The sequence below is a fragment of the Nerophis lumbriciformis genome, linkage group LG08 (assembly GCF_033978685.3).
Source record: "Nerophis lumbriciformis linkage group LG08, RoL_Nlum_v2.1, whole genome shotgun sequence".
Classification (NCBI taxonomy): Eukaryota; Metazoa; Chordata; class Actinopteri; order Syngnathiformes; family Syngnathidae; genus Nerophis; species Nerophis lumbriciformis.
In genome coordinates, this window is record NC_084555.2 from 39,533,615 (window position 1) to 39,548,013 (window position 14,399).

The 14,399-nt window shown below is 39.2% G+C and overlaps 1 protein-coding gene across 2 annotated transcripts in view; it reads right to left on the reverse strand.

Annotated features, from left to right (window-relative positions):
• Positions 1–5,700: 5,700 nt before the first annotated feature.
• Positions 5,701–14,399, reverse strand: part of prima1 (proline rich membrane anchor 1) — a 58,077-nt gene continuing 49,378 nt past the window's right edge. For both annotated transcript variants that reach the window (XR_009816037.2, XM_061968914.2), the window contains exon 4: positions 5,701–7,274. Coding sequence is in view for 1 of the 2 variants with exons in the window: in XM_061968914.2 (XP_061824898.1) it covers positions 7,175–7,274 (100 nt within the window). In the remaining variant the exon portion in view is untranslated. The remainder of the gene's footprint in view (positions 7,275–14,399) is intronic.

Here is a 14,399-nt window from a genome sequence, read left to right on the forward strand (position 1 = left end):
TCATTTACTGTTGTGTTACAGATTGAGTACAAACAAATAAGTTAAAAACTGCTATGGTATGAAAAGGGGTAGGATTAAATAAGATCTGCTTCCTCCTACTCCTTTTCTGACATGCTGTTATGAGAAACTGGAAATATGTGATGTATCATTTTGTAATTGTATGCATGTTTGAAATAAACTAACACCATAAACATAACCATAGTGTATTTGTAAAATGTGGATGAAAATGCACATTAGACTTCTAGGAGCCACACCCAAATCAGTAAGACTTATAAAAACAAATCTGCATCAAGGCAAGATGTTGGACAACCTTGTTCAAATAAACTATGTTGGGGCATTTGAAACCAATTAAACTACTAGAAATGTGAAAGGATTCCCGCGCATTTATTTTTCAAAAATGATCATGAATACGTGACCTCTGAAGTTGCTTGCTGCACAATGTCTGCTGATAGTTCATTAAAGATGCAGCATGTGAGACTATAGCTCCAGACTTGCACCACACAGAGCAGACAGGATGGGTACAGGCTAAATATAATGCCTCCTTTTTCCCCAACACCTGCAACCATGCAGAGACACAATCAACTGTAGCGGTTGTTGGTATGTCCACGTTTTTATTTACAATACACATGTGGTGTAATGCATCCATTGTACTGATTGCCATATATACATGAATGGCTTGTTCCATCAACATGACAACATGGATTCTAAAAGGTTGCTTTCATTTGACTACGTATAAACATGATGTTCCTGTGCATGGATTAACATTCCAGAAGGCAGGTATCTTGAAGAAGCAATATTTACATTCATGCATCCAACATGTCTTCTCACATACAGTCAGCATACATGTTACAGGGCTTGTTGGTACATTGGCGGCTTCCAACTGTGCGCTGAGATGGAAGCATGGGTTTCTTTTGACAAATTCAAACAGGTTAGCCAATATTTAGACTCACCCTCAACCCACACAAGCACACCCACCCCCACGCGCGCGCGCACACACACACACACACACACACACACACACACACACACACACACACACACACACACACACACACACACACACACACACACACACACACACACACACCTTCATCTCTGACAGTTGTCTAAGTGTCCTGTCTCATGTCTCAACCTCCTCACCCTGCCCGGTTTCCTTTGCGACACCTAAAAATGAAGATTGTCACATCCACACGCGACAGCCAAAAGTCTTCTGGCCGACTCTGGTGACACGACAGTGGAACCTCTTAAGTTGAATCAAGCCTGATGCTGAATTTGACCGATTCAGAGTTAAAACTGCGAGCATGTCCAGCTAAAGTAAGTGTCTAAAGAGGACCAGGTGGGACATGGTAGAGGGTGGAAAAACCAAGTACTTGGACATTTGGTAATGACCGTAGAACAGTAAATTGAATTTAGTGTAACATAACACATGTCTCTGTTCTGGCTACTCAGTACAAAATAGCTACATTATGATAATAATGTATACTGCAGAGTCAGCTGTGTTTAATATTTGTTGTGAAGAGAATGGCTTCACAGGCACACACAGTTGTCATTTTCGTCACAGCGTCCGTGTCATCACAGTTATGTTATTGTCGTTTCATGTTTTTAATCACTGTCACTTTGTTGTTTTTTTGTGTTGTGTTTGTGTCTTCTCAATTGCTCTGTGGATTGTTATTCGGAGTGTTGCGGGCTGTGATTGGTTTGGAATAGTTTTATTATTCATTTGTATCATATTACTATGTATTATTTTGTTGGACTGGTTGATATTACGTGTGATTTTTGTAAATGAAATACAGAATTCAAAATTGTTTCTGTCAATTTATGGGTGATACCAAAACATGGGTATTTTCCTTAATAGGAGCTTACCACATCATTCCTAGGAAATAATGCAGAAAACCCAGTATTTAACAGTCATAAAATGTATATACATACTGAAGTAACTTAAATTATTCATATAGGGCCATAGGTGAGTACAGCTGACTGGTCACCAGTCAATCATAGGGCATCTTTAAATTGTACCTAAGTATAGATTTCATACTGAGCAATCCGTAAAGGTTGAATGCAGGCAACCATAGTCTTGTTGCAAAGTGAATAAGTTTCACTTGTAATCAAAAGGCTTCTTCACTTTTACATTTGAGGTGTGTACACAAAGAAGCACCTATTGTCTGCTTACAACAATGTCCTGACATCTCTCCTCCAAAGATTGTCTCATTACAGCCAAGGAGTGCCAATTGAAAAGCTGCTTTGACAAAACACCTTCAACAAGCAAGAGCTCAGTTGCCTCCAAACAACGTTTGCGGACTTACTATTCCTGCGGTTTGTACTTCTGTTAGACTTAGATGCTAGCTGGCCGCATTTCTAAAGTACTAAAGCAGTGACATGCGGTGAAGTTCATGGCTGGAGAGGCACTTTGGAGTTTATTTTAAATTACATTTCATATGTGCTATATATATATATATATATATATATATATATATATATATATATATATGCATATATACATACATACACAAACACATATATACATATATATACTGTATACATACATGCACATATACTGTGTGTGTATATATATATATATATATATATATATATATATATATCTACATATATATATATATACTAGGGTTGTACGGTATACCGGTATTGTTATAGTACCACGATACTAATGATTCATATTAGCCTCTAAAAAGTACCGGTCCGCCACCCCACGCGCCACCGTCGCCGTCACGTGGAGTTGTTGTTGGTTTTACGACCATGTTCGCCAGCGCACAATCACGGAGTACTTCCAAGCAGACACAGTGTGTAGACAGAAAAGGGACAATGGAAAAAAATGTGGCCTGAAAACTAACGATGAAGGTGAAGTTATAACACTGACACGCCGTCAGGAAGACATGGCTAGCTAGCTAGCGGCTAACGTCCAGCCGCAGTTTGCAGTGTTTTAGCTACTTCTAAATCACTAATCCTCGCCTCCATGGCGATGAATAAAGAGTGTCTCTTACAAGTATCATCCCTGCAGGACGAGGAAAAGCTAAACATACCGTAGCTCACCGGCGTCACTACTAATGACGCCATTCCTGAATGTAAACAAATGCCATGGGTGGATCTACACCTAACATCCACTGTAATGATACCGAGTACAGGAGTGTATCGAGTCGATACTACTATGATTACCTCGATATTTTTTAGCATCACAAAATTTGTTTAAAAAAAAATTATATTATGTTTATAAAGTCAGAAAATATGTCCCTGGACACATGAGGACGTTGAATATGACCAATGTATGATCCTGTAAGGACTTGGTATCGGATTGATACCTAAATTTGTGGTATCATCCAAAACTAATGTAAAGCATCCAAGCAACAGACGAATAAGTGATTATTACATTTTAACAGAAGTGTAGTTAGAACATGTTTAAAGAGAAAGTAAGCAGATATTAACAGTAGATTAATAATTCATTTTCTACCACTTGTACTCAATAATTTTGACAAAATAATAGATTGGAAAACGACACAATATGTTACTGCATATGTCAGGAGACAAATTAGGAGCCTTTGTTTGCTTACTTAAAAGACAAGTTGTCTTGTATGTTCACTATTTTATCTAAGGACAATTTTGCAATAAGAAAAATATGTTTAATGTTTTTGTTCAAATAAAGCCAATATTGCAATTTTTTGTGGTCCCCTTTATTTAGAAAAGTATCGAAAAGTACCAAAAAGTTTCGAAATACATTTTGGTACCGGTACCGGTACCAAAATACTGGTATCCGGACAACACTAATATATACATATATATATATATACATACCTGTATATATATATGCATATGTATATATATATATATATATATATATATATATATATATATATATATATATATATATATATATATATATATATATATATATATATATATACATACATACATATATACATACACATATATATATACATATACATACATACACATATGTACATATATACATATATATACATACACATATATATATACATACACATATACATATATATACAATCACATATACATATATATATATATATATATATATATATATATATATATATACACATACACATATACATATATATACAATCACATATACATATATATACATATACACATATATGTATATATATGTAAATATATATATACATATATATACATACACATATACATATATATATATTTACACATATATGTATATATATATGTAAATATATATACACATATATATACACATACACACATATATGAATGTATATATACACACACATATATGAATGTATATATATATATATATACAGTATATACACACACACACACATATATATATATATATATATATATATATATATAAAAATATATATATATATAAAATCCTCCATCTTGCTAGTCAAATACATTCATTCTCTAATTCATACTGACTAAGTGTGTGAGGCAGCTAAGATTACTACAGCACCCCTCAGTAGGATGTTCCTGTATTTATAGTGATATTTGCAATGATAATAATGTCACACTTACATGAAATACATTACACAGGCTGCAGATTTCACAGCGTAGAAAGTCATTGAGTAAAAATGTTTCTGCCGGAAATGTTACAGTGGCAACACTGTGACAAAAATTTTAAAATTGTGAATACATGACACTTGCTTATGCTGTAAAGCAGACAAAAATACTTGTGAATGCACTAAATGAGACAAGGAATATTAGGCACTGCCTTGTCTGGTTTCTATGATGTATTTGGTCATTGCATTTAAGACTTTGCGCGCTGCACAAACATTTGGCATTTATATGATCAAGAATGTGCACATTAGAGATGCGCGGTTTGCGGGCACAACCGCAGAGTCCGCGGATTATCCGCGGATCGGGCGGATGAAATTTAAAAAAATTAGATTTTATCCGCGGGTCGGGTCGGATCGGGTGCTTGAAATTAAAAAAATTTTGATTTTAAATAGATTCAGGCGGGTGGCAGTTAAACCAATTCGGAAATACATATACATAGTTAAATGTTGTTACCCACATACGAAAAACGAGCAGGCACCTGCAGCATATGCCACAACAGAAAAAAAAAAAGAAAAAGAGATGGACACTTTTACGGAGCGGAGAAGGGACGCCTCGCCGGGGTCCGGGACCGAGGCCCCTTCCCCCGAGAGGGCCCCACCGGGAGCCGTAGCTGAGGCGATCCGCGAGAAGGGCCCGACGCACGTCCAGGGTCACCACCGCGCCCACCGCACCGACACCCCGCCTCGTCCGCCTTCGCCGCGGCCGGCGTCACGCGCAGCAGGTAAGCAGCTTACCTGCCCGCCACCCCCGTGGCCGGGGGCTCGTAACAGGGGTCACTCCGCGCGCTCCGCCCGCGCAGCTTACCTGCCCGCCACCCCCGTTGCCGGGGGCGCGTAACAGGGGTCACTCCGCGTGCAGTGCGCTCACGAAAGGGGTGGGGCTCACCCTGGTTGATATAGACAGCAGCTAGACGGTGGCCATGGAAGTCGGAACCCGCTAAGGAGTGTGTAACAACCCACCTGCCGAATCAACTAGCCCTGAAAATGGATGGCGCTGGAGCGTCAGGCCCATACCCGGCCGTCGCCGGCAGCGAGACGCGCTTGGAGGTGCGCTCAGCGCGGCTCCCATATGATTGCGCACTGGTGTGCATCTGGGTCGTGACAGCGTGGCACGCGAATGTCTGTGCTGCATTGGATCAGTCTCCTTTCTTTAACAGGCAAAAGCTTTATAACCTCACTAATGCCTTGCATCGTCTATATTAGATATATAACAACGGGCGGATGCGGGCGGATGCGGGCGGGTGCGGTTCTGATCAAATGTTACATCGGGTGGATGGCGGATGGTTGACGACTTTCTGATGCGGTTGCGGATGAAATAATTGCCTATCCGCGCATCTCTAGTGCACATGTTTAGATTTTTACTTTTAAAAAATGCAATCATACAGAAAATACATGTATAACACAAAATATATTACTATTTATTTGATGTATTATTATTATTATTATTATTGTTGTTATTTTCATCAAAACAAGTGAGGCTCTGCTTAATTGACCTACCCTGACCGCACGAATCAACATCAGTTAGCTCCTGGTCGACACTTTGGACACACCTGGCCCATGTAGTTAACACATGTTTATGATGGCATCAGTTTGACCCTGGAACTGAACAATTCCATCATTTCTTATCGGGAAAACAGTTTAAACAAATCAGAGGTCAACCCGCATCCTAGTACAAACTGTTCAACTTTAGAGCTTCCACTGTGCTGGTAAGGGAGGACTTGGACTGAGTTGACTTCAGAGCGTGTGACGCAGCACGGAAGTAAGTCCCATTCACCTCAGCACGCCATAGAGACCCCTGACATTTAACAAAACATAAAAGCATATCAAACACACACGCAGACAAACAACTCGATGCCAAGCGCCTTTTCTGCATCAGTGTCTCGACTAAACCCACAGCGTAATTACATCGCTTATAAATAATTCACTTTAAGAAAAACATGAAGAAATGAAACTTGAGGACTGTACAATATCTTTTTTGTTCAAGTACAAAAATAAATAGAGAAAATAAATAGACGAATGACTGAAGTATGATACAATGAGACCTTGATGAAGTCATCTCCTCTTTTTGTCTTTTTTTTTGTTTTGTTCAAAATACGAATTTCTTTAAATTGCATAGTCATATGAGCACACGCCCCAGAGCCAGGAGTGACAGTCACATCGTGCCCCTGGAAGTCTCCAAAATGCAGAAAGAAAAATGGAGGCAATAATAAAGAAAAAGTTGCATTCTCTGAAAAAAAGTGCATGCACGTTATTTATTGTGTGATGGGCTGACCCAACCGCTCTATTGTCTGCGCTTCTATGGCTCATGTGATGAGAGCGTGAGGTCTGGATGAGGTGGCAGACCGACTGGCCCACGGTCGCAGCCTGTCAGCAAGACTTGTTCAGCCTGCTGGGACGCTTTTCAACGCCACAAAGCAGGACGGGCGCCCGCCTTCCTTGCCTTTGTAGCGTTTGCGTCCATCTTGTCTTCAGCAGTTTGACAGCCTTTGTTGCATTCTGGGTGAGAAGAGGTTGCTCATTGACGGAAGGAAGGGGGAGAGGTGGAAAATGATGACTGCTGTCATTTTCTGCCCCGAGCTGGAGTCTTTAAAAGTCTATACCACAGTGTTGTTTGTACCCATGGTCTTCTTGGCGCGGATGCTCATGGCGTATTCCCCACGACTTGTCCCATTTTCTTCTTTACGCAGAGGTTTCCTGACAAAGAGCAACACATTTGTCACAAGTGAGGAAATGTAATGGTTGTCAACATCACATGTTTACACAATTTAACATGTCCGGAAAGGAGTAGAAAGAAGCAGACTTTATTTGATCCTACCCCTTTATTCTCATCTCAGCAATTATTGTTTACCTTCTACGTTTCCCATTTAATAAGTCGAGAAAATACCATTAACAATCGATAGCTTGATTTGTGTTGAAAGAAAAAGAAGGGGAAAAAAAAGTGTTAAAAAATCAAAAAACTAAATAAAATAAATGAAAGATAAATAAATAAAACTAACAAACATTGTACAGGGTGGCCCTAAACTCTGTAAACATATTCCCAGCTTCACTTTTGTCAAATGTTATGACACCCTTGTTACAACAGAAAAATATTCTGAAATGGAAAATGTGGGTAAAAAAAGTGAAAAGCTGGATTACTTTTTTTTTTTTAACTAATTTATTTTGGACACAACAACAACATGGTGTGTGTCCGAAAAGGAGCAGGAAGAAGCAAAAGCTTTTACCGTCCTGCCTCATCACTCAGAAAATCTGATTCATAATCACCAATACATACATACAGTAGATAATGACTCTATGAATGCACTGTAAACACTGTAATATTAGCATTTGTTTTTCAATTTCCATTTTATTAATATTTAATTATCCAAATCAAATAAATAATTAACTAAATAATAATTGAGTTAAACAAAAAATAACATTTGATAATTGTAATTAGTAGTTTTTTATTAATAATTAATTATTAAAATCAAATAAATAATTAAATAAATTATTCAATTATAAAACAAAAAACAACATTTGATAAATAAAAAATATATATATTCTTGGCCACATTATTAACGTCTGATTAGCATAGCAAGTGCAGGTAGTTGGAGGGAAGCCAGCTCAAAGGGTCTACATTCTACGTTAGGCCCCACGTCGGCTAAAGGCCACGCCATTAAAAAGGGACTTTGAAGACGAGTTATCCTAGACGTTGATTTGATTTCCTGCTCTCGTCTATCCTTTCTAATAAGCTCAATGTTCAAAGGTCACATTTGCAGGAAGGGAAAGATGCATTGCAACCTCGCCGATAAGGCAATTACCTTCTGGGACTGCTAGATGCAATCTTCTCTGCTAAGTAATGACTAAGTGTGTGTGTGGCTTGTCAAAACAAGCTGGGAATAACATCCATTCAAACATGAAAGTCTCTCCTATTCTGACTTTGTGTGTGCAAACAGAAAATAAAGATGCAACTTCTTGCCGCTACTGGCCTGGAAGAGTAGTACCATTCAATAAAAGCCCTTTCATGCACTCCTCCATGCCTTTTGTGCTTATTATGTTTGTCCAGTGTACTGTGCCTTGTGCAGCGACCCCCTCAGCGGCCCTGGCTTGTGTAACTCAGAGACACATGTGAATACAGTTAGTACAGTCATTGTCCCGCTCAGCGGCGTACAGTGGACTCTCCGACGCACACGAGCCTTGAGCGACATCTTGTCTCCTCTCCTCACGACTGGTCGCTTCGACTCTGACCCTTCATTCTGGGGCCAAGAACGCAAATGGTAAGAGTTATGTTTATCTTGCGTCCAGGGCTGTCGTATAGGGGGCAAAAGGTGATTTTAAGGGCCCACAGCCTGCTCGAGGACACACATACCCCCAAGTAGCCTCTATGACAGGTCTGGGCAATTATTTTGACTCGGGGGGCCACATTTAGAGAAAAAAAATTGTCTATTTTATATATGTATTTTTAGGAACACTAATACAAAACCTCACAATAATGTCTGATTGAATGCTAAAAACTTCATGACAGACCGCCTTAAAAAACGTAATGGAATTTAAAAAATTTCTATGAACGATAAAACACTGAATATTGACAAAATATGAATGTCACACCCCCTTTCGATCGACATTTTACAATCAAGTGAAACACAAAAAAAATGCAACAAACAGTGAAATATGAACGCGAAGGGTACAAAATAAACCAACCTACAATCTGATATATCTGATACATCACTAAGCTTTAGAACTTTGTTGTGAAAATCTCCTTCCACGTCTGTGGAAACACTTTCCACCTACACTGCTTGGTGCCTCGTCTGAGCTGCTGTGACGTTGATTACCATAGTAACTAATTAGATGACCATAGTAACTAATTAGATGACCATAGTAACTGGTATATCATCCAAAAAAGCGCAGATTCCAACCATTGTAAGACTTAGTATAGTTGAAGACTTACGGTCATTAGAAAACATCACTGCACATCATAATGGCAGCTACACTTTCCATCTTAAACATCTAAAAAAATATTATTTGGGAATGTCCGGCGGGCCAAATTGAAAAGCTTAACGGGCCACATGTGGCCCCCGGGCCTTAATTTGCCCAGGTCTGCTCTATGACATACAAATGAATCTGAATTAAAACAAAAACAAGTCATACAATATTCAAATTTTAACAATTTCAATAACCCCAAACTCCACAGCAATGTTTCTTCTAAAGTGCGCGTCTGCGCAATTGCGCACTGCCACCGATGTCCTCCGCGCATGGAAAATCTATGCAAAGCACAAACTCCAAATCCAAAATCCAACATAAACTCTAAACAAAATAGGTGGTCTGCATCAACAATTCTTTTACTGGCAAAACTGATTACCATATTTTCTGGACTATAAGGCGCACTTAAAATCCTTAAATTTTCTCAAAAAAGGACAGTGCGCCTTATAACCCGGTGCGCCTAATGTACGGCATAATTCTGGTTGTGCTTACCCACCTCAAAGCTATTTTATTTGGTACATAGTGTAATGATAAGTGTAACCAGTAGATAAAAGAAGAGATAAGCCAGTAAACACCAAAACTTTAAATGTTCCATTGAGAATATAGAACATTACACACGGCGCTCAAAAATATGTCAAAATGTTTTTAGTACGACATCGATAAGCTATGAAGCCGCGCCGCTTGATGGATTGTCAGCGCATTAAACATACAAGTATTATTATGGTGTGTGTGTATCAGGACCACAAAATGGCACCCATTAGCAGACATTATCTGGCGTTTTGTTTCGCAATATTATGCAAAACCAACTCTTCTTACCTTCTGGTACCTGCTGATCCGTATTTGGGATCTGCATAAGTCCTGAAAATATGCACGCGTCCACCATTGTAGTCCGTGTCGACACCGTTGTCGATAAGCTTCTTCTTTTTCTCTACCTTCTTATGTGGCATTCATCTTCCGTTGTTGTCATTTGTAAAATAAAGTAGCGTAAAGTTCTAACTTATATCTGTCAGTAGACTAGCTTTTAAAGCGCTAAAATATGTTGTGGTTTTACATAATTCACCAACGGAACTTTAGTTATCAGAGGGTTCCAGTTGGACGGTTTTTCGCGGGACACATTTCCGGCGTTGATGTTGCATTATTGAGCCACGGATGAGGAGATGCTGCTTCGTTATTGATTTAAGTAAAGTCTGAATGTCATTTAAACATTCAGACTTCACCATCTTTTGACACTTCTTCGACACCCGTCCTTGCACGCTACACGGCTACAACAAAGATGACGGAGAGAAGACCTGTCGAAGGTGAACCACGTAGATAAACCGCCCACAAAACGGCGCATCCTGAAGAGACGCTCAGAAAGCTACTTGAAAATGGTCTGTGAAACATCATCTATGCAACACTTTCACCAAAAAAAAACCCATCACATGTTATGTGGATCACAAGATAGTGTTTTAAATTTAGAAAAAAAATCATAATATTTTGGAATAATTTGGACCTGCTCAGTGGCCTTGTGGTTAGAGTGTCCGCCCTGAGATTGGAAGGTCGTGAGTTCAAACCCTGGCCGAGTCACACCAAAGACTATAAAAATGGGACCCATTACCTCCCTGCTTGGCACTCAGCATAAAGGGTTGGAATTGGGGGTTAAATCACCAAATGATTCCCGAGCGCGGCCATCGCTTCTGCTCACTGCTCCCCTCACCTCCCAGGGGGTGAACATGGGGATGGGTCAAATGCAGAGGGTACACCACACATAGTGTGTGTGTGACGGTCATTGGGACTTTAACTTTATAATATGACCCCTTTAATGCGTCTTGTAATCCGGTGCGCCTTTTGTATCAAAAAAGATCTGAATAGACCCACTCATCGGTGCGCCCTATGGTCTGAAAAATACGGTACTGTCGGCCTAACCACACCAAAACAACATCAACGATAAAACTAACTTCTAGTAAAACTGGTCACTTTTTGCCGTAATAACACCAAAGCAAACAAATTGTATGTTGTATAGGGCTGCAACAACTAATCAATTAAATCGATTAAAATCGATTATAAAAATAGTTGGCGACTAATTTAGTCATCGATTCGTTGGATCTATGCTATGCGCATGCGCAGAGGCTACGTTTTTTTTTTTGTTTTTTTTAACCTTTATTTATAAACTGCAACATTTACAATCAGGTGAGAAACAATAATCAAAATAATAGGGGTGTAACGGTACGTGTATTTGTATCGAACCGTTTCGGTACGAGGGTTTCGTTTTGGTGCGGAGGTGTACCGAACGAGTTTCCACACAGACACATTAAGTAGCGTACTGCACGTTGTGTAAACAATACTCAAAATGCCGGACATTTGAGGCATTTATCAGAATCAGAATGAAATTCCGCCCTGACAGTTCCGAAAAAGAGGACATGTCCAGTGAAAAGAGGACGTATGGTCAGTCTATCCTAGCCCGTTAGCTGCTAGCATGCTGGCAAAAGAGGACTAGCAGCGACCGGTTTCACCTAGCCCGGTCAGTGACCGGGCTAGGTCCTGACCATATGTCCTCTTTTCACCGGACATGTCCTCTTTTGCTGAGCTGTCGGGCGGAGTTTCTTAAATGCCTCAAATGTCCGGCAATTTGAGTTAGGGTTGCGTGTATTTTCAATGTACGTTCAGGGTTAAGAAGGTTAAAAACAAAACAAATTGTGCGTGCAGCAGCATTCGTGAGGGAGGGGCAGAGACAGAGAGAGTGAGAGAGTTGTGATAAACGCGCATGCGTCGTCAGGCTCTGCTTTTTATCGATACATTTATCAGATTTAATTTTTTATTATCTATAGCAGGGGTGTCAAAAGTGTGCATTTTTGTAACATTTTCCTTGTTTTATTTGGCAAGTTGAAAGAACATGGCGCCAGTATCCTGTTTTTTTTTCAATAAAATACTGGAAAGGATAGAAAATGTAGTTTGTCTCTTTTATCCGATTATTAATCGATTAATCAAAGTAATAATAGACAGATTAATCGATTATCAAATTAATCGTTAGTTGCAGCCCTAATGTTGTATTGACAGCAGTCGCTCGCTTTCATTTGCGTCAAAAGACGCACACACTCAGCTCAACAAAACACAAAAACAGTCGGACAACTCCAAATTCTTCCCATGGTTCTTCCTCATCGGAATTAAGTGAGCGGGAGCGAACTCCAGCAGGGTTATGATGCCCCCCCAAAAAGCGAAAGTCTGGACACCAGAAAAGAGTTGGGAAGGAGGCCAGGAGTGGGAGCAGCGGGGCAGGGGCCCAGGACAATAAAAACTTTATTTCCAAGAATGCTGAGAGAGTAAAACTACTGAACAATTAGCCGACTTGTTCATTCATTTAAAGTCTGCAATGTCACATTTGACAGGGCACATGCAGGCTGAACTCTGGAGCCTACGTTAGCGGTCATCTGGATGCGCTACACTCTGGACAAGTCACCAGTTCATTAAAAAAAGTCACCAGTTCATTGTAGCGTAACAGTGTGTCTGTGCAAGTGTGTTACACACTTATCACTGTCAGACAGTGCTCCATATATGCCCATTCTGAGGCTGCATTGAATTGTATTGACGCATTCAAAGTAATTACTGAGTAATCATTATACATTAGTATTAAAAATTAATCATTACTGAGTAAATGAATAATACTATTCGTCAGATGCTCATATTTACTAATTATGAGCATTTGACTAAGGTCAGTTAGGTTATCATGATGTGTTCAATGTGGTCTTGTTATTAGTGGGAGATTTCAATAGCCTAAATACAAAAAATGTAAATGTTCAAAGATTTGTCGCTGTTATTTGTTTTCATAGCAATATAAAATAAAGGACACCATAATAGCCTAGAACGGGGCAAGCCGCTGCTCTAGAGCCGCATGTGGCCCTATAGCACCGCCCTAGTGGCTCCCTGGAAATCTTTCAGAGATGTGTGAAAATGGAAAAAGATGAAGAAAAAATACATATTTTTAGTTTTAATATATTTTTTGTAGGAGAACAAACATGACACAAACCTTCCTAATTGTTAGAAATCCCACTGTTTATGTTAAACATGCTTCACTGATGAGAGTATTTGGTAAGCACCGTTTTGTCCTACTAATTTCAGCAACCCTTGAACTCATCGTAGTGTACAACTTTCTCCAATGCTGCCACAGAGAAACGTGTTTTATGTCACTCCTTCTTTGTCTCATATTGTCCACCAAACGTTTTATGCTGTGTGTGAATGCAGGTGAGCTTTGTTGATTTTATTGATTTGCTGGAGTGCTTATCAGGCATATTTGGTCAATAATGACTGCAAGCTAATCAATGCTAACATGCTATTTAGGCTAGCTGTATGTACATATTGCATCATCATGCCTCGTTTGTAGGTATATTTGAGCTAATTTAATTTCCTTTTCGTATGTCCTCTGTGTATTTAATTTATATTTGCATGTCTCATGACACATTATTTGTATGCAATATTGGCTGCATCTCTGATGGTTGTTTGCCATGTTGTTCCAGACCACAGCAAACGTTACCCAGCTTGCAAAGATTGTAATAAATCCATTAGAAGAAGACAGCCTGCCGTTTCCTTAAACTTGGACACACACATCTATACCTTTGGCCATTCTGAGCCAGTAATTTCCAGGAGATATTTCATCCTATGAGAAGCTTCCATTTTACTAATGATTTCCAATGTTGAAAAAATGTGTAGAATAAAAATTAAAATACAACAATTCTGTCAACAAAGATTTGTGTCAGCCTTTGAAAGGAGGCTAATTTAGCTTATACATAGACACTTACATCACGTATTGCCTTCATCATAACACTTACAGTATATATAAGGCTTTTAATTTTTTGCGGCTCCAGACCGATTTTTTTTTATATTTTTGGT